The 25,478-nt window shown below is 37.9% G+C and overlaps 1 protein-coding gene across 1 annotated transcript in view; it reads left to right on the forward strand.

The window, feature by feature from the left end:
* LOC111861953 (A disintegrin and metalloproteinase with thrombospondin motifs adt-1) overlaps positions 1 to 25,478 on the forward strand; it is a 51,155-nt gene that overhangs the window by 19,772 nt on the left and 5,905 nt on the right. Inside the window, exons 5-18 of the mRNA XM_023846945.2 lie at positions 10,583 to 10,737; positions 11,671 to 11,851; positions 12,605 to 12,731; positions 13,318 to 13,367; positions 14,329 to 14,481; positions 15,773 to 15,984; positions 16,075 to 16,124; positions 16,194 to 16,335; positions 17,199 to 17,327; positions 17,830 to 17,992; positions 21,622 to 21,717; positions 21,795 to 21,918; positions 25,046 to 25,149; positions 25,227 to 25,344. Of these exons, the coding sequence (XP_023702713.1) occupies positions 10,583 to 10,737; positions 11,671 to 11,851; positions 12,605 to 12,731; positions 13,318 to 13,367; positions 14,329 to 14,481; positions 15,773 to 15,984; positions 16,075 to 16,124; positions 16,194 to 16,335; positions 17,199 to 17,327; positions 17,830 to 17,992; positions 21,622 to 21,717; positions 21,795 to 21,918; positions 25,046 to 25,149; positions 25,227 to 25,344 (1,804 nt within the window). The remainder of the gene's footprint in view (positions 1 to 10,582; positions 10,738 to 11,670; positions 11,852 to 12,604; positions 12,732 to 13,317; positions 13,368 to 14,328; positions 14,482 to 15,772; positions 15,985 to 16,074; positions 16,125 to 16,193; positions 16,336 to 17,198; positions 17,328 to 17,829; positions 17,993 to 21,621; positions 21,718 to 21,794; positions 21,919 to 25,045; positions 25,150 to 25,226; positions 25,345 to 25,478) is intronic.

The raw sequence follows: 25,478 nt of genomic DNA on the forward strand, positions 1-25,478 counted from the left end.
TGTATATGAGAAGTGTATATACAGTGTATACCGATTTTTCATATTGTTCAAGGGTAAAGTATGTGGGGTGACACTGCTAAACCAGCAATACTTTGAAAGAAATACTCAAGAAAAACTAGACATTCTAAGAAGGTCTAAATGATGCTACGTTCCTTCAAATGCTTTTATCTATACAGGAAAGCTAACAGGAGTTAAAAATCAGGCTCTTTAGTGATTATTTTTGCAATATGAATATCTTCTGTTTGATGGGTTCACTAGTTTGTGATTTCTGCCTTTACTGATCATGTAACCCAAATACAAGTATGTAGGCATCTTTTGGCAGCAAACTGATTTTCAGGACAAAATCTCAAAACTATCGCACATGTTTAAACTGCTGGTGGGATGAAAAAGAACATGGCATGAAGCTGTCTCCTCTTTGCAAGGAAAATATGCTAGCAGTGATTAGACCATATATACTTAAGTCAAAAATTTCTTCTTCTTACAGTCCTATAATCAGAATACTGTGTTGAGTGAATGCTTTTGCATCAGCAGCACAAAAATTTTGTATGATGCATTAAGGTGTGTTTTTTATCTGTATCATCAGATTTAATATGCCCAGCTGTTAATTGCTTTTAATTTTTATCTGTTATCGCAGTTTACCAGATCACATGCAGTGGAACCTAAGTAATCTGAACTCATTAATCGAAACTGGCTTACAGTGAACCTCCTCCCCCCCCAAAAATTATGAATTTTATCTAAATTATTTTACTTCCTTGCAGTAAAAGAAGTCTTGTGAAACATGATAGGCATTAATTGGCCTGCCACTTTAGGTGGTGAAAGATCTAAGCCAGTTATATAAGTGATGACTACATGAGAAAAATATATTTTACAGATTTCTTGCTGTTTGTATATAAAATGTACTTGTAAGTATTTTGAATAACTTTAGTAAACAATTTATTATCTGCAGTGCAGTGATCAGGATTATTTGATAGTACAAACCTAATAGTGGTTTAATTAGTTAGGATTATCAGGGTTGCGTGCTGTAACAAATTTCATGTTTTACATTTTTCAAGAATATGAGCTCAACAGAAGTTGCATAAGTTCTGAAGGTCTGTTCCACCAACTTTTAGGACTCCAAATGGCATTAGTGTTGTTTCCACATGGAGTGTTCACAATGTTGGTATTAATAATGGTAGAAATTATAAAGCAAAATGTGAAGATTGGGTAGCCTCAAGTGTCCTAGTTTATAAAAATCTGCCAATATAGTCACACGAAGAACAGAAGCAAGAACAGTTGGCATAAAATAACCAGCACTTTACAAATAGTGAAGAGAGAAATGAGATATTTTAGTACCTATCTCTTACTGAATGTACAAAATTGTTATAGAAAGCAATGGTCAGAAAAGCAGCATAGTGCAATGCCCTTACCTCAGAGTCTACTAGAAATCACCAAGCCACCAAGGTGGATGAGCCCAAGGCTTATTATCTGCAGTGCAGTGATCAGGATTATTTGATAGTACAAACCTAATAGTGGTTTAATTAGTTAGGATTATCAGGGTTGCGTGCTGTAACAAATTTCATGTTTTACATTTTTCAAGAATATGAGCTCAACAGAAGTTGCATAAGTTCTGAAGGTCTGTTCCACCAACTTTTAGGACTCCAAATGGCATTAGTGTTGTTTCCACATGGAGTGTTCACAATGTTGGTATTAATAATGGTAGAAATTATAAAGCAAAATGTGAAGATTGGGTAGCCTCAAGTGTCCTAGTTTATAAAAATCTGCCAATATAGTCACACGAAGAACAGAAGCAAGAACAGTTGGCATAAAATAACCAGCACTTTACAAATAGTGAAGAGAGAAATGAGATATTTTAGTACCTACCTCTTACTGAATGTACAAAATTGTTATAGAAAGCAATGGTCAGAAAAGCAGCATAGTGCAATGCACTTACCTCAGAGTCTACCAGAAATCACCAAGCCACCAAGGTGGATGAGCCCAAGGCCCCACTTCTCTAAAAGTGGGGCCACAGAGACCTGAACCACCAGTGGAAATGACAAGCCCAAAGCCCAATAAATTTCAAACAAAATCCACCCAGATCACAGGTACTGCAGGAATGTTTTCTGTTACAATGCATGAATTTCTGGCATCTCTTTATATAGAGTCATTTAGGCATTGAAGTCTTATTTTCTTTTTTGGGGTGGGAGGGGGTAGAATAAACTTGGAACTTCAAATCCTGGTCTCTGTACCTGCAAGTTGTTTGAAGGATTTTCAGGAAGAAAAATGTAGATCAGAAATTTCATGTGACAATCATTTACAAGTCAGTTCATTAAGGTTAGTTATAATGGTGATGCCCCAATTTTCCATACAGATAGTTAAAAACAATATTTGTTTAACTTTAGCAAATCCTGCTGATAAGAAGACAGGATACTGGCTAAGAAGTGCAGAAACAGACTTTGTCAGTGATAAATGGGCTACATCACTCATTTAGGTGGATCTCACTAATGAAAGAAATGGAGCAGATGTACTTGAAAAAGAAAAGTGACATTTCATACTGTTCGTGTTATTGACATTGAGCCCACATGCTGACAGACTGGATGTGTGATGTGGGAAATATTACACCTGCTCCACAGGCAGGTGAAAGACATCCCTCTGTGCTCATATCATACAAGACTTATATCATACCATGTCTCTAATGCTTATTATGGCTTGTATATGAGGGACTGAACTTTTCTTTTTAGTCAGGTTAAAAGTTGCTTTTTTTTTGCAACCTTGAAACTTGTTACTACAAGTTCAATATACTTAATATCTGTAGGGATCGGTCTTATTTCGATAGCTTGCCTACAGATTTTGGTATTAATATACCTGCTGTAGATTTACGAGAAGAATAAAGACATATTGCCAATTTTTTTTAGTCTGATGCACTGCAATCAAGTACAAGTCTGCCAATGAAGTCCTTGACCTCACACTATACTACAATGTACTGAAGTGTCAAGTTTTCCAGTGGAAGGACTCACAGAGTCCTTGACCTCTGAACAGGACTGGCATGAGCTTCAATGCCACCACATCATGAGGATTTCACTGCAGTCCTCAGTTAAAACATGCTAAATTTTTCAAAATTTTGTCACAATAACACAGATTTTCCAAGCACAATGACACCATTGTTGTTCACTGTTATATACATCAATGCATAAGATGCTTAGATTAATATAAATTAATTGTTATGGTAGGAATAAAAGGTAGATAGAAATTTTCATTAAATTAATTTTTGAAGTGTGCCATCCTACTTGGTCACTTGGTTCATCTGTGTTGTAAGGGCAGCCTAGCCTCTGAAGTTTTCAAGCAATTTTTTTTTGGTCAAAATCATTGTTGTAGGATATCAGGTTCTCACAGAAGTGACTATGAAGATTTCTGTCTTCTGGGATATAACACCATGTAGTCCAATGAAAGTAAGCTGACGTTTAGGAGGAGCATTTCGCCTACATCCTCTGGGTCAAAGAATAAGCCGAGCAAGAAACCAGCGTTTCGACCTTGAAGATATAGGTGACACGTTCTCAGAAACACAGGTTCACTTTCAAATGACTCAATGGCATATCCCAGAAGCTGGAACTCTTCAAAATCACTGCTCTTTATGATCGCTGTTCCAAGAGATCCAAGTTGAAAAGATTACTGTTTCAGAGTTCTGTTTTACAAAATTTAAGAAAATTCTCATATCATTCAATATGAGCAAAAAATCAGTTGCATAACCATCAGCAAATCTACTAGATTACTCCAGAACTGGAGTAGATTTTTGCGTAGCCCTAAAGTATCAGCCAAGTAGTGTTATGACTGAGTTGTGTTCTGAAGGCAGATGATAGTCTCACTGAACAAAGATAAATTACCAAAGCTTAAAATTCTGCCACATTAAAATATATTTCCTTATCACCATTCTTAATATAAGCCTGAAAACAACTAGTGTCGTCACCTTTTAGTTCTTGTGACCTGGAGATATTTGGAGGGAAGGGAGAGGAGAGACTGGAACCGATAAATATAAATAGTACTTCAAAGTATTTTTTGAATATTTAAAAAAATACGTATGTATTTTCTTATCTGCTGCTAGGGAATAACATAATAATGCATAATATTAAAAACAAAAATAAATTTCCATGACTTTTTCTCATTTACATATTTATAACAATTAGGGCTATGTATACAAAAGCATGAATTATTTAATGCTTACATTCTGATTTGTGAATCTAAGATACTCTACAAACAGAATTAATTTGTACATTCTTGATTTAATTCATATGTAAATCCACAATTAAAAAATTACAACCATGACAGAAATTTGATATCAGTCATGTTTATATACCATGCAGTGCTGCCAATGAATAAAATAGATGTATAAAACAATTTTGTGGATTTCTGTCTTCAGTGATATAACACCATGTGCTTCATAAAATTACACCATGTTAATGGACCCCACTGTGAGAATCTCAACCCCAACAGTTTTGTAATTTATCAAGAGATCTCTTGTTGTTCAATGCTTGAAAGTGTGAAACAGAACATTAGAGTTAAAAGAAATTAAGATAAATTTGTCTCTATGCTTAATTAATTAAACATGCCATGAAGACATGGTGGAGTGGAGGTATAGCTCCACAACTAATGACCTCGGCACTGGCTGGTGGTGATTAGAGAAACAGTGTATATTTGAAATAATTGTCTTATTTTATTAGTTCCCCCAGAGAATAAATAACAAAACTCGGAGCTATTTGTAACCTGGGGTAAAGCTAACCTTGTAACAGGCCTTGGAGACCCATAAGATTGTGAGACGTTGAGGCTCCAACATTTTCTAGACCGTCGGTTCACAGATGGCGGTAAGGTTATGCGTCGGCCCCCACGAAGACTCCTGGTACGAAATTCTTTTAGAGGCTTAGTCAACCCCAGGGCCATAGTGCAGCTTGGAGGATTAGGTCAATTGAAAAATCCAGTGACCTCATCGGGAATAATACCTTCGACCGCCCGACTTGTAGCATAGGGCCTTAAGTAAATAAGCTGCCGTGTGCCTCCAGTAACCCGGGGACGCAGGCTCAAATCCGAAGAAGTGGGACGCTATGAATGCGTAACCCGGAACACTGGGGAGAAGGGCATAGTCCGGTTGTTCCGGAGTGTCGGTACTTCTGCTAGGCGACAATTTCTTTTGCGGTGCTATAATGTGGTGTGTATATTTTCATGTTTTCGTTCTTGGGAATCGATACTCCAAATGACAGCGATTTTAATCTATTTTGTCGTATTTGAGAGCTTGTGTGACAGTTAATGGTGGCAACGTTGTTTTAGCAGCGGCAGTGGTGAAGAATTAATATTCGGTTTTTGTGACAATGGCTATGATTTAATCTCAAATGTATTTCTACTTGACTTGTTCCATATCCTATGGTATCAACCTGTATTTGGATTTACGGAACGTAAATAGATGGGCAATCAGGCCGATAAATGAGACGTAACCATTGCCGTGCCTTATAACTTGCTTTGTTGGATTTATTTTGAGTAATATGGGGGCAAGGTGTCTAGCTTTTCACTGCTACTTGTGTGATGACTAGTGATTCTCAATGACCCGGCGCGCGCACCGTGTTGAAAGTGTACGTATATATAGAGAGGGGCCGAGTCGGCGGTCGTAGTTTGTCATGGCCACCTGTCTTGCAGTATTGTTGCTTCTTTTGCACCATGGTCTGTCGCTTCCACAGGTATGATAGCCAGCACTGTGTAGTCTTACGCAGATAATTAAATAAGGAGTATTCTTGAGGATAAAGGGCGGCCGGCGCGTAGAGTTGACAACCTTTGCCGCCATCTATGAGCGGACTGTCTAGAAAATGTGTGAACCTCAACATCTCACAATCCTATTGGCCTCCATGGCCTGTTACATGGATACCTTTATTTTACTTTTAAGTGATAGTCGTGTAGACCGTGTAGACCATAATGGATCAGAAATGTCGATTTCTGTGCCAATGAACGCTGTCAGTGTAAAATGTTACCAAAATCTGAAGAGTGCTATCTTCAGGGTTAAAGCTTCTTGTAATCCGGTCAGAGTCAGTTAACATTTCGGAGGAACATATCGCCTCCATCTCCAGGGTCGACCAAGAAAGTATAGACTATATGTTCCTCCTTAAGGTCCGTTGATTTTCGCCGAATCACACAGCGTTGTATCCAAGTAGTTAAAACACTTCATAGTCACCACCGCGAGAACCGAAGATTACAACAACATCTGTTTGCAGAGTGTGCCGAAGGACAGCCAGTATTTGTTTAGTGGTGTGATACATTTATAGAACCCCCCCCCCGCAAGAAAAAGGAATTAAATCCGAAAGAAGTATCCAAAACAGTATGATGAATTATGCTTCATTTTGAAAGTTCAGAGGAGATGAAAATCATAACGCACATTCCATCAGTAGTCTGGTGGTTTAGAGAGATAGTGTAGCAGACTGGCGGAGCGTATATTTTTTAAAGTGTTGGCCAAAATCGCGAGGCAGAGGGAGGCCATGAAGATTCTGGCAATTGGGTGCATACATCATACAATACAACCATGCAAATTTGTGCTAAAAAGTAACTAAGTTAAAGATAAAAGGGAAAGTAAATGTAAGTGAAAAATCGTTACCGACTACTGAGCTTGTCCTTTTATTGGTGTTGTTCATAACTCCCTCTCATTAGTCTGTGTGTCGTATGTGGGCAGGCAGTGGGCAGTGCTAGGCAGTGGCTTTGTAAACATATTCCCACAGCAATGAAGAATTGTTTGAGGCGTCGTTTTCTATGCGGTCCATTTCGTGTCAAAGGAAAATAGGCTATTCTTCGCAGAACTTCTTGTTTTTATTTTATAATTACAATAGACGACTGCCATGATAGTCCATTAAGCAGGCCTCTTGCCATTTGACAATAATGGATGTAACAATAATACAGAGATTTTTTTAACTTTGTTGACCGGTTCACCGCTCTGCGCTTCACGGCGACCGGAGCGCTGCTTGCCGCGAGGCGCATACGAATTTTGCCAATGATTCAGCATGCCTGATGACCGAACAACTTTTGGAACTAAGGGAAGTAATTAATCTATGGACCGCTTGAGGGCATTATGTTTCACGGCCAGCAGTGCGGTTCTTGCGTGGAAGTGTCTTTATGATATGTCAGCAGTAGGCAGCAGTTACCAGCTCCATTAGCCATTTGTTCTCAATTAAAATTAGTGAGTAGCGTGTTCCGTCATGGTGCGTATACTTTACAGCAACGTGTATTTCTGTATGACACCTATGTGAAATACAAATATGATAGAATGTGTAAGATTTTATTTTTTCACGGCGGTGACTGTGAAGAAAGCAGTCTTCTGGGATGTGGCACCATGTAGATGTGGTGTTAACCGACGTTTCGGAGGAACGTATCGCCTCTATCTTCAGGGTAGAAGGAAAAATAAGAAAATCCGCAAGCGAAGAGACCGTGAGAACCGGTACAAGCAGACTGGTGTTGGTGTTGTCTCAGCAAGTCATGGAAGCCTCTGATCTGTTCCCTAAAAAACCCCCCCCCGGGACATGATGCCAGATTCACAAGGCTACACAGGCCATGACCCATTAACATAGCAACACCCCAGCTTAAGGGTTAGTGCCCTCCCTTTAACCTTGCCTTTCTCTCCCACTGACACAATATCATATACAAAACCCTGCTTCTGTCCCAGCCCCTTCNAAAATTTGATGTAAATTTCATGATGAAAGAGTTTCCACCAGACAAACAGTTCACAATTTGATGAACAACCTTAGAAAAATGGGACTCTTAATAAACAAGAAAAAGAAAAAAACATCAGCACTGAATGTTTACTGAGGAGAAGTGAGATGATGTAAATGCAAGATTGAAACACACAGAGAAATACTCACTGATACATCTAGCTCAAGAGACTGTTATGTCAAAGTCTAATGCAAGAATGGAAACAAAATTGCTTAAGCTTAGACCCTATAAAACTACAGCAATCCATGCAGCTGTGCAATCCAGTTAGCAGGGTTCATTTTTTGTAGTTGGTTTCTACAGTCTGTCATCGAAAGGGAGATCAATCCACAATTGACATTCTTTTCTGATGAAACATGGTTTCACTTGCAGGGATACATAAATAAGTGAAATAATCGCTACTGGAGTTCACAGAATCCATATCTAATCCATGAAGTTCCACTCCATCCAATGAAAGTTGGTGCCTTGTATGTTGTAAGTGCTAGAAGGATTGTTGTAAATGTTTTTTTTTTAACGAAACAAATACGAAAGATATCTACGTGTAGAGGTACAGCATTTTCAACACCTACTGTGATCTAGAAATTGTAATTACTTCATTCCAAACGTTATCGGTCATCAGGCATGCTGATTCTTAAAGAAATTTGTATGCGCCTTGTAGTCAGTGGTGCAGAGCAGTGGAACTGGCCAACAAAGTAAAAATCCTCCCTGTACTTATACGTAACATCTAGTGAAAGCTGTGGAACCGGTCAATGAAGTAAAAATCCTCCCTGTACTTGTACCTAACATCTATTGAAATAAAAATTTATTACAGACATTTCATTCATGCTGCTCTTCCAGCAGTCATATGGCCAGATCATTAGATTACACTAATTGAAATTCTGGGTTTGCTTCTTAGCTAGAGTGACAGATTTGTATAAAGCTGAAAATAGTGTAAGCATATGAGTTTTGAAGCTTTTATGATAAGTAAATGCAGTGAAGTCTTCTAGGGCAGTTAACTGTCAATCTTGACAGTGAAAATTATGCATCTAATTGTGTATTACTGATAGTATATACAGCCAGCTGTAGGATATCAATAGAACAAAGAAAGAAAGTTAATTAGAAACATAGTTAAATTTCCATTTTTGTATAAATTTCACAGAGATTTTCCAAATGTCTTATATATACAGAATATCTCATTTCACTGTCTTGATCTGCTGCCTGAAGTATATTTATTTATATTTGTATCTGTTTAATATTTTATTGGCCCTGATAGAGTGAAACACTATTATTTTATTATTAATTCTTCTTATTACAGGAAAGAAAGATGAAGTAACAAGGAAATTATGTTATGTAAGGGGAACTTATAAAACTCCTCACCTAATACTGTCAGAGTAGTCAAAAATAAAATGAGGATGGGTTGGACATATACCTTTCAATAGGGAAATAAGAAGTTCATATAGAACTTTATTAGAAAAATGTCTTGGAAAATTGATTCTTGAAAGTTTGAGAAGCAGATTGGGAAATTACAACTGGGTGTTGGCAAAATACTCATAATTTGTGAAGTTGTGACTGTTTTGAAGGAACTCACAATCAAATTTAGTAGTGTGGATTGACATAGTAGCACGATCTTCAGATTCTATTATCAGAGAGAGAGAGAGAGAGAGAGAGAGTAAAAATTGTGTTGTATTTTAGTATCCTGTTGCACTGATTCATATCCATAATGTGTATATATTAACCGTCTTCTAGTGCATACAATTTCACTTGTCACTTCACACTACATGTTTCGGCATCATTCTGCCATCCTCAGGTGTATTAAACACGTTAAACCATTGCACTGCCTGCCATCAAGTGTCCATTTATAAAATGATATAAAATGTGTGTTCATCGTTGTTCAATAATAAAATTTATATATTAAAACTTGTTAAGATCTATCATCTTACATGTCGTATATCAAACTCATGTGTAATGCCATTCATCCGTTATGGGAGTCGTTCTTCTTATGTTTAATTGTATATATACTGTGTCTTATGTGGCTGCATGCGTTGTATTGCTGGATGTATGTGTGTGTGAGTAAAAATTGTATCTTCTGTACATTTAAATAAAACTTCTAGCAGCCCTAGTTTAATGTAATGTACAAAAACAGCATATGACCCTTCATCAGATACCAAGCAAATGCATATGAAAATGAAAATCTCTTCAGTGTATTTTAATAGTATAGTAATAGTATAGTGTAGTATTTCTGAAATCAGTTCATTGCAGTCTGCTTCGATCTTTTTGCAACAAAACTATGAGGTAAGGTTAATTTTGTCTTTTCATGTGTATGACTATGCATTGTAGCATGTTGGCTTGCGTGCTTTTGATTTCTGTTATTGACTAAGTTGCACCTGAAGTTGTCAACTATTTTTATGCTTATTTTATATTATATGACTAATCTACTGTTTTTGATTGTTTTAATAAGTGAATTTTGTATGATAAGTGTCTCTTTTATATGCATTTTAATTTGACGCACTTGATTAATGGAATGAGTAATGAATGAACGTCTTAATGGAAATTTTATTTTATTTTAGTCCATGATAAATCTTGATAAATTTCTTGATCATTGTTTAATGTGTATTATAAGTATTATAAGTTTACCTCATTTAATTGCAATATTACTGTATTATTGTATAGATACTATGTATTCTAACTTGACTTGTTCCATATCCTATGGTGTCTCACCTGTACTGGATTTACAGAAGGTAAAAAAATTCAATTCAATTAAATTCAATTCTCTCACTTCAGAGTGAAGACTGTAATATAAGTATGTTGAACAAATGTCAAATGAACAAATTATGAACACAAAGATTTTAATATTTATTTACGTTGGACATATAGACTTAATGAGTTTGTTTCATACTAGTTGTCACCCCTGTTATATGCAGAAGAAGATGTTGAGGTGGTGTATCTCAAGAGGATGGTATTTACTGCTGCCAGCTCCAATGAAGAACCCCTGTCCTCAGATTATTATGATGATGATGACTCACAATTACATTACAAGTTCACAGCATTTGGCAGGTGCAAGTAACATATAAATGAACTATTCTCTTGATATAAACAAGATATCTTGCTTAGAAGCACAGACACTTCTGTTGTTAATTTGTTTGGTTTTCAAGAAAACCAATAAAAGAAGTGTAGGCTACTGATTCTGAATTGTTTATAGCTTTAAACAGAAATAATATGTTGTCATTGAAATGTGCTGACTAAAGAAGATTTACTAATGAAATCCACCATGTGAAGCGTTAAGCTCTTACAGCTACAAATATAAAATTCATATCATAACATCATACCACTTTCTTAACTGAAATACATGTACTGCAGTTCATTTTGACTGACTAACTGGTTGACTAGTTTACTCACTGAGTGCTTGATTGACTCTCTGATATTTGAACTGTGAAGCTCAACATTTTTAATACAGATTCCATCATTTTACTTGAGCAAATTAAATATGATCCACATTACCAAACCGTGGATTTATAATATTGCTTTTAATATTATCTTTCTAGTTTCATTTCACTTGGTTTTCAAGAGATAAATAATGTAAGGAAATATATCCTTTTGCCTGAAGGCAGATGGGGAATGTGTTGGCGTATATATTTTCAAATATTTTTCTCTCTGGAAACAGCTTCTTCTTGATTAATCATTGATTCAAATATTAGTTTTTTATGTGTGACTGTTGTGTAACAGCTGATGCATGAAACTGATCATCAACCTCCATTTAGTTCCAAGGTTAACTGTATATGGAGATATACCTCCATTCCCCCATACATCTAATTGACAGAGTACTGCATTAAGCACAGGGACTTCACATTTACTTGTACCATATATGGTTACTATGCAATCTACTATAAAATTCAGTGTAATTCTTTTTGTGCCCTTTAGGGTGCTTTGCTTTTATTATCTATGACCAATTTCATTTCATTGCATCAAGCCAAATGAACTGTATTGCAGGTCAGTATCCCTAAGGTTACGGCCCAACAAGAATCTAGTTGCACCCAACTTCAAAATTTACAAACATATGGATGTCAACAGAATGGAGCCACTACTGCTTCCTGCCAAAAATTGTCATTACTTGCAGCATAAGGAGGGAATCGTGGCTGCCCTCAGTGACTGCCGCCACCCTAACTCTCTGGTCAGTTTTATTTCAGTGTGATAGAACATGAGAGCTATGCTCAATAGGACTTTTTTTTTTGTGATTTATTATATTACATACTTGGAGATTCTAAGATAACTAATGATGATGCTGATAAGACACGATGGCCCATTACATACTGTCATCACAAAGAGACCCCATTCATTACCACCTCATTACAATAAACATAAGTTCTACAGCAAAATTATGCACTTGTACGAGTACATTTGGGAATGATACTTACTGTCTTAAGGAACTGGAAATAATGCCTTATAATGAAGCACCCCAGAACTAAATAGACTGCATGTACCCATGTCTCACTCATTTTGAGGCCTGATTCTCGTATAACTTTTGTTATTTACATTTCATTGTCTTTCAGAGCATTCTGCAGTTCTATACAATTAACACTGTATATACTTACTGGTTTTAGGCTTCCTTTATGGCTAATTATTGATGTTAAGTCAGTTCCTGTGTGTTCACACTATGTGGATAGTGTTTCTGATGTTCTGGAGATACATGCTGCCTCCATCATCAGGGTCATTAGTGTGTAGGGTTTGTTTGTTTCTGTGTGCACATAAGTTTATGTTTCAGAGGAATTGTATAGGGGCAGTAGAGGCTGATGATTGTATAGATCAGTGAAGACTAAGATGGATGGAGCATGAAACACTAAAAAGTCAGCAGTACTGCCACCATCACACAATGTAAATACCCAAGAACTGAATTAATGTCAAAATATATACTACATTTCTGCAGCATGGATTTGTGCTCTTGGACAACTCCACTCTAGAGATACAACCCATTGTGACCGAGGCACTTACCAGTACAGAGAGTGGTGCACTACACATAGTGAGGAGGGTACCAGTCCCCCACGCTGGTGCAGGTAATGTTTATGAAGTCATATCCACACACCATGTAAGCAAATATAGACAGTTCACACTATAGGGTGGAACTGAGAATGTGAATAAACATTCCTGTTCTCTCTTTCTTCTGTATGCCTTCATCTTCTTCTTCTCCATCTGTTCCTCCTCCTTCCTCTTCTTCTTTCTTCTCTTTCTTCTTAAATATGTCAGCCTTATTAGATATGTATCACATGGCTCTTTTATCATTTCTTTTGTATCTTGTTTCCTTAGTGGGTGATTTGCTTGTAGAAGTTACCAAAAGCTTTTGAAACATGCATATTTAAAATTAATTTGTATTTGTTGGCATAAAATACACTTCATAAGTGCCTGATTATGACATAATTATATGGTCAAAACATGTAGCACAGTTATGTTTACATTAAACATGCAAGACATATACCAACATCTATTGTCTTTATTGAAGATATCCCCATATTGTTTGTTGTGTCAGTTGTTGTAACGTAAGTAATTAAATGAAGTACAGTATTTATATGCCCAGGTGTCTAAAGACTTTTGTAGCCCTAATGTAAACATTTTTTTGCTGAAATGATGTGGTTCTGTTCACAGTGCCTGAGCTGTTGCTGCCAGACTCACTTGACAACTTGAAAATGATTGAGGTTGGTCAATCATCATGAGAGTTATTTTTAAAGAATTCTTGGATAATACAGGGCTGGATCATTTGAGTACTATGCTACTTACCTGTCAGAATCATAGACTGTTAAGAAGGTAGTTGAAGCCAGGCAATTATGCTTTAGCCTCAGAGACTGCACAGTCATTATATGAGATTGAAGTCCATCTACTCTACGATCCAGGGTACATCATACCTTATGTAGGCAAACATGTGGAAGAAAAGCCTTCGTAATTTCGTTCTAATTTTGCACCAAGTAGAGGGGGCACACGGTAGCGTAATTGGTTGAGGCACTATACTACAAGCCGGAAGGTCATGGGATCGAATTCTGATGAGGTCATTGGATTTTTTCAACTGACCTAGTCCTTCCAGCCTCACTATGGCCCTTGGGTTGACTCAGCCTCTAATGGAAATGAGTACCAGGAATGTTTTTGGAATGTTCTTGGGGTTAAAGGGCGGCTGGCGTGTAAGGCTGAGAACCTTACCACCATCTATGAGCTGATTGTCTAGAAAATGTGGGAACCTCAACATCTCACAACCCTATGGGCCTCCACGGCCTGTTACAGGGAGACCTTTACTTTTAGTTGAATGAATAATGGAAACATGTTGAAAATTTATTCTAGTAACTTTATAATGAACCTGAAATGGTATACATCAATAACTAACGATGATGACCCTTGTTCTCATAGTAGATGGAGTATAGCAGAATATCTGGTGATAACTGATCTCTATGGTACATTTCTGTTTCTAAGCCATGAAATCTACCTGCAAAGTTTGCACTGCAGCAGATGCTGTTGTAGTGTATAGAGTGGGCTGGTTTCAAATCTTGCTATTCAGTATTTTGAATAAAAGATTTTGAAAAATATTAATTGTGTAATTTTGGTAGTATGGAATGTGCACATATTGGCTTAGAACAAGGATTCAAGTGCACTTCCGTGTTGCAATTTTAGGCTGAAACTGAGGACCGGTCAACCCGCACAACTAAGAGGACAACACTAGAGTTGGCACTTTTCTTTGATGCAGCTGGGTACCAACTATTTATGCCATATTTTGGTGGTGATGATGCCAAGCTACGAGACATGCTGTTGGCCTACATGAATGGGGTATGGTGTGTGGAGGACAGAAAGAACTTATCTTTGTCAGTACAAGAATTTACCTTATATTTATGTTCCGAGATTTTACCATCCCTTCTAAGTCATTACCACTGAAACAATCTTAAGTAAGGGCCTGCACCTTCATAGGTGCTAGAAATCCTTCAGAAAGTGTTATTTCCTTTGGGAAAGTCTGTGCTTTTGATGGGAAGCTTAAATGATACTGATGCCTGTATTCTGTATGCACTGCCATGGCATTAGGTAAAGTCTGCATCTTTCACCTTTGTCTTTTAAAATTTGAAATCAAGAAAGTGTGGGAAAGGACATTAGAATAAAGCACTAACATTATAACTTATGTTTATGATAGGTAAAACACTAGTCTTAATTGTTAAATTGCATGCTTATAAAAGAAATTGAAATTCTTGTGGTGGTGAATATTGAGATTATAGTCTTTGGGGATGTGACACCATGTATATTGGTTCTGGAGTAAACTACTGCCTCTGTCCTCTTCCCTGAAAATAAAGGCAGCGTTACTCTGAAACATTTGTACTTACATACTAAACTACATGGTGTCACATCCCATGAGAATGTAATGTAATGTAAGTTTCTGCCTTTTAAACTAAGAATACTGTATAAATATGTTTGGTCTTGATTTGATAGTGAGAATATATATTGGTTAATAAAGAAGACTAAGATAGCTTCAGTTATGGTACAAACAACTAAAATTTCTTAAACTGTAACTAGATAAGGCATCAAAACACGGGTTGAAGAGGCTTCTGTTCATTAAAGTCTGAACAAACTGATCATATTTCACATTACTTGCTTGAGACAGAAAATGTTCCATAGTAGAGCATGCTGTGATGGCGACTCGTATCTTAAAGTCTAGTTGCCAAAAAAAGAAACCTAACTTTATTAAAAACTTTGTGTTTGGCAAAAAATCATTACAACACTGGAACCTGGCATTCTCTCCTCTTATCATACTAGGCATTTTAGATTTTATACATTTTTAAGTACAGTAATATTGCCCTATTTAGGTTTGTTGCTGGTTCCAGTGATTCTCTTAATGGTGTTTTCCATGAATTACTGGTGGGACAACTTGTACTCAGGATGGTCTCGCCTGAGCAGCAATTCCTCTTCATTCATGTATGCATTTAAGTGATATTCAGAACAGTATATTTATACTGGTACCAAAAAATAGGATTCACTGATGGATGAATGAATCAGTAATTCATAATTGTAAATAAATTATATTTTTGAGAATGCAAATTATGTAGATGACAATTTAATCATATGATCACTACAGGTCCAGGCATTATACCATCATCCCAGTCTGGGTCAATCAATTGACTTGACCTTGGTACGACTGAACCTAATGTCTCATCAGCCCAGGGACCTGCCTCACCATGATGGGGAACGGGGAAAGTTGTTAGATTCCTTCTGTGACTACAGTGCACGCAACAATCCTGGCAGTGATTCAAATCCAGACCATTGGGACATGGGGCTGTATGTGTCTGGGTGAGTCACATAAATCTTATGTTCTGTCACTGCTTCAGCAAAAATACTGACTTCCAAGGGCACTCAGAGAACTGTTATGATATGTTACAGGCTAGACTTCTTTGCATACGAGAATGGACGGAAAAGTGGAGTGACCATGGGTGAGTATTTGCGCATATGAATCCCACTGTAAGAACGCTGTGCACCTCTGATTTTATGACATCTTGCAGGTCTCGCCACAGTAGGGGGCGTCTGTCAGGACAAGTATGCATGCGTGATTGCAGAGCTGGGCACAACCAATGTGTTTGGAAAACCTTACCCATCTGCAGGGTTCACATCTGTGTACATCCTGGCACATGAGATAGGACACAAGTGAGTGAATTTGTCTGTCAAGCTGCAAGGGTATATAATGTAACTTCAGAATTATTCAATGACAAGATTTAAGTGTAAAATTATGCCTCATGGAAGGAAGTCATTTTCTGTTAACTGACATCAGATTGATCTCATAAGTTACCATGTTGGAAAATCTTGGAGAAATGTTTACTTTCAAGGAAAGTTTGCTTTCATTTGAGACAGTTAGTTCCAGCCACTGTAGCTGACAGCCTAAGCTGCAGTGAGCGTTATAAACAGTGCTTCTGTGAAGTACTTCTATACTGTGTCATGTAGGCCCCAATGCTAGGCAACGACTGTGAAAGAAGCAGCTATACAATAACCGTTGTTAAGTAATGGCTTCGCAAACAAGCATGATTCCACGGCAACAATTGCACAGCAGTGATTAAATTGTGTTTTCTGTGTGGTCTGTGCCAAGATGTTATAAACAGGCCAGGTTGGGTGAGTTGAGCTGGTTGGTCAGTGACTGAATTAGTCAGTCAGTAAGTTAGAAAACTGCTGAGGTACATTCAGTGGGAGCTGTTGCTGTGAGAAGCTGGTAACTAAAGCCGGGGTTAGTTTGGGAAGCCAGGGGAAGGGAAATGTTCGCCGTTGGAAGCCACTACCAAGCGATGACTGGTGAAGACGTGATTGTGGACACTAGTGTGTGTGCATAATAATGAATTGTATAGTGTAGTCATGTGTTGTATCAAAGAGTTCAATAAATCCAATTATGAATCCAAAACCCCATCTATGTTTGCTAAAATCATGTGAAAATATATTATGGGTGTACCTGACTTGACAGGAGGGGCAGCTGACTCTTCCACCTATGTGAACACTCATAAAGATGCCGTGATTTATTCCAGTCTGGGGATGCATCATGACAGTAGTCAGAATAACTGCCCAAAGGATGGCTACATAATGTCCCCATCACGAGGCACCAATGGTGAGACAGTGTGGTCCACTTGTAGTGCTGATGTCATTAGGAAGCTGAGGTGGGCCATAAAATTTAACATATTCATGCAGCCTTAAATTTAAGTGACTAATACTAAGTTGGGCATGTTTCCTGTAAAAAAAGAAAAATTATATTATACATGAAAATACAAATTTTCAAGGAAACTGATGTGATTTGTTAGGAAATAATCTGAAACATACTGCAAAGGACAAGAATTAGATGAGCCTCCAAGTCATAAATGTTCGATCAAGATGTGTGAGATGCTGAATTCCATACATATAGTTGAATTGTTTCTGTGGAGACCAGGTTACAGAGCACTATGTTGATTATCGATTTCTTATGGAAAGCTGTTTTTTATTACTCTTAAAATTTTAGCATAAAAAGTGTTGGTAAATTGTCAGTCACTGGTTCAGTGATTTGTATTAGCTCTTTCCAAAGAGTAGTTCAGTGGGTTGAGGGATGGATTTGTGGACTAATAGGTATGATGATATGGCAAGGCAACAGAGCTAAACATTGCCACATGGTGATGATATTTGCTGCAGCTGGGCCACCTGTCTGAATGATGTCCCTACCAAGACTCAGCCAGAGATGGATCATGAAGCACGGTTTCAGGATGAACCTGGGCAGAGATGGGGAGCAAAGCGGCAGTGTGAGGTGCTGCTACGTGACAAGGATGCCACTCTGCTGAACCCAGACAAATTGCAGGTGGAGGAAGGAAAGCAACTGTATTTCATTGGTTTCAGATATAAGATGCTATACAGGTTTATCCATGACATAATGATATTTCTGTACGATATTCTGCAGTACTTTGGATGTGGCTATGTTTCTGCATTATGAGAGACATAATTACCATGAAATATTTTGGTTAAATGTCCATGTTGCTCTGATGAAATGATGGAGAGGGAGACGGCATCCTATTTCCCCCTGAACATGTATTAAAATAATAATCAGTCAGGTAGATTGCTTTTATTCCTGATGGAGGATACAGAGGAAACTCACAAGCATTACACTTTCTTCACATATTATTCTCCATTTATTTAATATATTTTTAATTTAATATCTACATATTTTCATCATTGCTGACTGCTTCTGAAGGCCAAGTGTCCACCATATGCATATATTTCTACATTATTTTTTCTTGCTTCACATGTTTTACCATGTTACAGTCACTTTCCTCCTTCTAATGTTAATAATATTATGAATGCTTGCTGACTTTGTAATTGGCCATTGGCTGTTGACTTCAGCAAGTAAATAAATAAAGAACTGAATTTAATTCGTGGGCCTCTCTCTTTCCACATTAAGTCTACACATCAACAGATACATATCAGAGACTGTTTTAAGAGCAGATTTTTGGGCAGTCAGGTACACTGTACTCTGCTGGATCACTGTTGATTGATTCCTGAGGTTCTGAATTTCTTTCTCAATAGACAGAGATGTTTCTATCAAGTTTCATAGAGGTTGTGTGACCAAATTGTGTGCTCTATATAGGATACTTAAAAGGATGAGTGAACTGCATACAACTAAGTTGCATGTGTTTCCAGACACTTAATTTGAATTTAAGATTTGAGCTTTTCATGGTTGTGCTGTTCTTGGTTATGACATCATGGGGTATGAGAGGTGGTTAACAATCTTTTTTGAGGAACTTGTGGCCTCAAGCTTCTACTCTGTAGATGGTGACAGTATGCTTCTCTGAGATGTTGGTAATGCCCTATGACTAGTGTCATGGTGCAGAAGATGACAATTCACAATGAGTTCTGTTCAGACACTTTGTACAGACAAGTGAGATTTTCTTTGGCTTAGAGGATTTGCACCAAAGTTCACTCCTTTCCGTTAATGGATTTAGTGTTGTTTCATGCTGAATATCTGATCATACTGATCTTGCTGGCAGTGAAGCAGCTGTGAGACTTGCTACTGTTTGTGGTATTTTATATTTTGAACACATTTTATACCACAGTTTTCTAATTATTTTGCACCAAATCATATTTCCATATTTTGTTGTCTCAAATAAAATGCCGAAAGTTTGTGATCTCCTTATGGTGTGAGAGATGAAGTCCTAAGGACACAATATCTCATGAATCCAGTCATCTTGCTAGTGGCTGCTTGATCACAGGATCACCACCTTTATCTTTATATATCTTGCAATATTTGCAATTGTTTCTAACTGCCACCAATACTAGATGCAGAGACAGATACTTACCAGATACTTTTAAGATTATTCTGGAGGTCCACACATTTTTATTATAGTCTTCATTTTTCCTTCTTAACATTTACATGATTACTCCTTTTAGGTGTCAGGAACTAGCCCTTTTACAGTATCCTTAGGTGCACAAGGGGGCATACAGTAGTGCAGTTGGTTGAGGAACCATGCAACAAGCCAGAAGGTTGCAGGTTTGATTCCCGATGAGGTCCTTGATTTTTTTCAATTAACCTAAACCTTCCAGCCACACTATGGCTCTGGGGTTAACTCAGCCTCTAACAGAAATGATTACAAGGAATCTTCCTGGTGGTAAAGGGCAGCCAGTGCGTAAGTTTAACAACCTCACTGCCATCTGTGAGATGATTGTCTATAATGTGTGGGAGCCTCAATATATCACAACCCTATGGGCCTTCATGGCTTTTACAGGGATAGCTTTTCTTTTACCTTTAGGTTCAGAAGTAAGATTCCACTTTACTTTTTGATTTAGAATTGGGATTTAAAAAATATAATTTTAATACTTGGACTTCCTAATACACACCCATTTTTTAAAAGGAATCTGAGTTTTTAAGGGGATTTCATAGCTACGACTTCTGTATTTTCAATTTGTCGTTGTTTTTATCTCATTCCTCTTTTAGTCTGCATGTAATAATTTTGCCTTAACAGAGTCTAAAGGAGCAAAATAGGTCTCAGTACATCACAGTAACAATAAAAACTGCTGGTCACAAATATAGTAGAACACCAATTATCCGAATTAATTACTGACAAAGCTGGTTTGGATAATCGAAAATTCCTATAATTCAATTAAATTCTTATTCACGAAAAATGACCAGTACAATATAACACTATTAAAATGTGCTGTACTATTATAATAAAAAGGTAAAGTTGTCCGTGTGCCTAACTAATTAAGCACTACGTCATGAAGGCATGTGGGGGAGTGGATGTATGGATCCAAGTTTTCTTGACCTCGTCACTAGTTGGAGGTAATCGGTCAGCTTCACGACCTGGCTGCTTTACCCCCGGGGAAAGAGTCTCTGGTACCCATTGGATAGGAGACTTGGTAAAAAAAGTAAAAACTTTGATACAGATGAAGCATGAAAAATTAGTAAATGTAACTATGAATTAACATTTTCAGACAATTTATTTCAGCAGTGGTGTTTGACAGATGCACTCCTTACTTGAGTTGATTTGGTTAACCGGCAATTTGGATAATTGGCACTCTACTGTTTGTCAAATATATAAATATACAGAATTTATTAAAATATAACTTGATTCATGAGATTGAACTTGGGTAAAGCTTGCTACCATTCAGTCCAGAACCTTTTGTCTTCTTGTCTGCTGTCCAAAAACATAAAAATTAGAATATACAAAACTATAATTTTGCCTATGGTTCTGTATGGGTGTGAAACTTGGTCTCTGACATTAAGGGAGGAACATAGACTGAGGGTGAAGAAAGTCGTCTTCTGGGATCTGGCGCAGTGTATTCTTTGTTTCAGCCGACGTTTAGGAGGAACGTATCTCCTCCATCTTTGGGGCAGGTGAATTGCGTTGCGAACGCAACAGGTTATTGTTTGAGCATGAACGCTATGGGGTATCATGTAATATGATTTAAAATGATAGTCATGCCAGTGTCAGATAATTCTGATATCAGCTCTCACTGCATCATATCCATTTTAATGAGATCTTTTGGAATCAAGATATGCTGTACAGAAAGGATTAATTTCATCAGGCCTGTTAGGTTGTTGTGGTTTCAGAGGATCCTCTATCATTCTCTTGCTTGCAGTATGACAGTAGTTTATCCAGGAATTCAGCGTAGTATTCAGGCATTCTTGACTGGTATTCCTCAGTCCCTTCATGTGAATGCATAGTTAGTGATGACCAATATTTTTTCTGTTTCTTATCATAATATCATCATATAATTTCGGTTTGTGCTACATAACTTCATCAGTTGATGTAATATATTAGAGTTACTCAATGAAGAAAGAGAAGTAGAACAGATTCTACTTTCAGGTGGCATCTTTCATCATTTCAATCACAAATACAAAATGGAAGACTATTAATAGGACTTTTTTTAAAAATTCTTAAATTTAAACTGACTGTTGAGCAGACACAAGTTTAGCATTATTATTGTCTTCTGCAGGAAATCTGCCAAAATCTCAAGTGCAACACACCACATCGATCAGGCTTCTACTTTGCAGGACCTGCACTAGAGGGCACTACATGTGGCAAAAATAAAGTAAGTGTTGGCAATTGAAATGACTGCTGGTACTGTGGCACTGCAGTGTGATACTGAGCTATGTGTGCACATTACAGTGGTGCCAAGGTGGAGAATGTATGCCAGTGAAGAAGAAGAAACCTCCAGTGAAGGTGGTACCAGGTGGCTGGAGTGAGTGGAAATTGGGCTCCTGCTCTTCAGGGTGCATCACTAAGTCACGAAGTAAATACCTTCACCTTCATTTTATCTTCCTACTCAATAGCTTAAATCTAGTACAGTTTCATGATGGTGTGTTGGAAGTACATCTGGGGGGGGATTAATATACTGGGACCCAAACAAAGACTGAAGGGTTAACAGTGTTAGATTTATATAGTCATGGAAGTTGACCAGTGTACTAACTTGAAGAGTGGAATTCAGTGAATTTTCAGAACTGAATAGACATTTATAATTCATAACCATATACAAGGTGGTTCAAATATGACCGGGACTGATTTCTTTTAAAACCATAATTGCCAAACACTTAATTGCACATGTCAGTCTTCAACGTACTCCCCTCCAAAGTCAACACATTTTCTCCAACATTCTGGAAGCATCCTGATGCCCTTTTCAAAAATGACTTCTGGTTGGTGGTGTATCCACTCCCAAAGAGTCTGGATAATGGCATCATTGTCCACAAACCGCATGCCTTGCAAGTCTGATTTGAGCCTTCCGAACAGGTAGAAATCACTTCAGGCCAAATCGGGACTGTATGGCGGATGTGTCAGAAGGTTCCATTTCAATTTCCGGAGGGTTTCCATTGTTGTTTTGGCCGTATGGGGGCATGCATGGTCTTGAAGGAAGGCTACCTGCTTTCCACCTGTCTTCCGCTTGGATCGGAAATTTTCCTTCATGTCTGTTGCCAGGAGCTCTGAGTAATAAGCTGCATTGACTGTTCTGGCATTTGTCAGAAAGTCTACATGGGTAACCCCCTGCCAGTCCCAGAAGAACATTGCCATCACTTTTCCTGCCGAATGGCTCCTCTGCACTCTCTTGGGTTTGGGAGAACTGGTATGCCACCACTCGTGTGATGACTGCTGGGACTCGGGAATGAAGTAGTGCACCCACGTTTCATCGGTGGTACTATAGACTTCAAAAATTCATCACCTTCATTTTCAAACTGCTGTAGGAGATGATGCAGCTTGCATGTGCACCATTTTGTTCATGTACATCAAAGTGTGTGGTACCCATCGTGCATTCACTTTGCGATAGTGCAAGTGGTATTTCACGATATCTTGACGATACCAACACTGATGGACAGCATTGCTCCAAGTTCCTTGGTAGTGATGCGCCTATTCTCACGAATAAGCATGTCTGCACGATCAATGTTTGGCTCGGTGACGGATGTTCACGGCCGACGATCATGCAGTTCATTCTCCATGCACTCTCTGCCCTCTCTGAAGCACTTACACCACTCAAACACACGGGTCCATGAGAGACACTCTTCCCCATATTGTTGTTGGAGTCTGTGGTGAATTTCAGTGTACAGGACGTTTTCTCCAATGAGGAATTTGATTACAATGCGTTGTTCCACGTTCTGCAGTGCCTTCTGTTCGCTCATCACTCTAGCAACTCCCAGACAGGACTGAACAGGTTCTAACCTGAACAGGAGGGAGCGTGGAGGTTGTGGCTTCACTCTCTCAAGGTCGCACAGCTGCTGCGCAGTGCAGCTTGTTTACACACAAATCAGTCCTGGTTATATTTGAACCACCTGGTACATATTCTGTGCTGGTGTGCAAAAGCAGCCACAGCATAACCAGTTAATGATGCTATCAGTCATGTTCCTGTACATCAATTGTAGTGAAGAAACATGCAAAACATTAGAGAGAAAGATCATTGAAGTATTAATAAGCTGTAACTGACATTACTTCTTTTAGTTTATTTTGGATTTCACCCATCGTCTGGTATGTGAAAGACAAAAAAACCACGACGTTTCGGAGACTGGATCTGTCTCCGTCTTCAGGTGGATAGGGAAGGATAAACCTACTTAGTTGGGCCCCTTAGAAAGAGCTAGTCTCAATCACTCAATCAAGAGACTAGCATTTAAACTCTGCTAGTGGAAGTGTGTGCACACGCCGCTAGTAGAAGCGAATGCACAGTCCTAAATATTTAGTTTTTAGTGTAGTAATTACCAGACAGACTTGAGTAAAGCCCTAATAGAGGAATTAAGTGAACAACAGCAATAAAGAATATACGTATGAGTTATGCCCAAACTCATCCATGAACCAGTACTTTTATTGCAGATTCTGCAGATTAATGTGTTAAAAATCTATATAAATAAAAATCGATGTACATATCTTTTTCGTTGTTACCTGCTTGATGTACATATAGGCTGAAATGAAACTACAGTATTCGATTTCACTACGAACGGACAGAAAACAGATTGCACTCTGTAACTCAGCCACGATGCAACTGTCTGTTCATGACCCTAGAAAGGGCAATAATCTCTTGCAGCTATGACAGAAGGTTTTAGCACTGAAAAAGGGAACCCTCTAGCTTTCTCTTGAATAGCCATTCTTTCATTCTTCTGCCCTTCAGTCAAAAGATTCGAAAATCCGAAGAGTGTAAGCAGTGCTAGCAGAAGACCAAATGATTTTATTGCTTCCATCTGTTTTATGACATCAGGGACTGCTAAAATTTGTCAAGTGTTACAAACAGAAATCAAATTATAATGCAGACCAACTCTGTGAAGAACTGGGAAACCATTTTTGCAGTAAGCATCAAAATTAAAAAACAAAAACTTGAAAATAGAGTATAACACTTTGTATAAAAAATTTCAAATCTTCCATTATAATCTGTGACCCTATGTTCTTTGCTGATACAAACAACGTTAATTCCATCCATTTATCATAAAAATTGTGTTAGATACAGCATTTTTAAATACAATGCTTAAAATTGTTTAAGCGCACTAACAGGAACGGACATTTAAACGCAGAGTAGCAATGGGCACTTAAACGCGCACCAGCAGCGGGAAATTAAATAAACTGCGGCCGGCTCAAGCTTATCACTATTTCAGAAGTCTGGTGTTTAAAGGTTAAGTAACTTTGTTTTTTGAACGAGATGAAAACTAAGAATGCTCGAAATATGTAGTGAAAGTGTTCACCACTACATCATAATACTTGTATATGGTGGTTCACATAAGTATTTTGCCAAAACATGACAGATGTATAATTTCTTCACTTCATGGCACTGCGTGGATTCTACAACCACGTATAATATGTATTTAATTACTGCATCAGTTTATAATTTGTCATACATTAATACTATACATTTGATACAAGCAGACTGCAGCAACAAATATGTTAATCCACAGGCTTCCAGCAGAGGCATCGCACCTGTGATAATCCAAAGCCAGTTAACACAGAAGAAGGCTGTGAGGGTTCTAGTTTTGATGTGGTGCTCTGCAAGGTTGATAAGGTATGCAATTTAGTATTGTCACTCACAAATTAATAAGCGTGAAATGAAGTTCTCATGTATAATTATGCACTTTACAGATTTGCAAGAAGCAGATTTCTGTTGTTGATTTTGCTGGCCAATCCTGTGCCAACTTCAGCAAGCTACTTCCAGAATTGGACCCAAAGGGCTCTGGACTGCAGGCCCCACATGAGAATTGTAAGTCACAGCATAATAAGATCTTGAATGAAACAATGGAATTGCAAAACATTAGGCACCATGGTTTTACGTATGACCTGGAGAACTCCAGCTTCCCCGGTTTTTTCATTCTTTTCAGAACCCTAATTTTTCAT

This window comes from Cryptotermes secundus, unplaced genomic scaffold (genome assembly GCF_002891405.2).
Source record: "Cryptotermes secundus unplaced genomic scaffold, Csec_1.0 scaffold181, whole genome shotgun sequence".
Classification (NCBI taxonomy): domain Eukaryota; kingdom Metazoa; phylum Arthropoda; class Insecta; order Blattodea; family Kalotermitidae; genus Cryptotermes; species Cryptotermes secundus.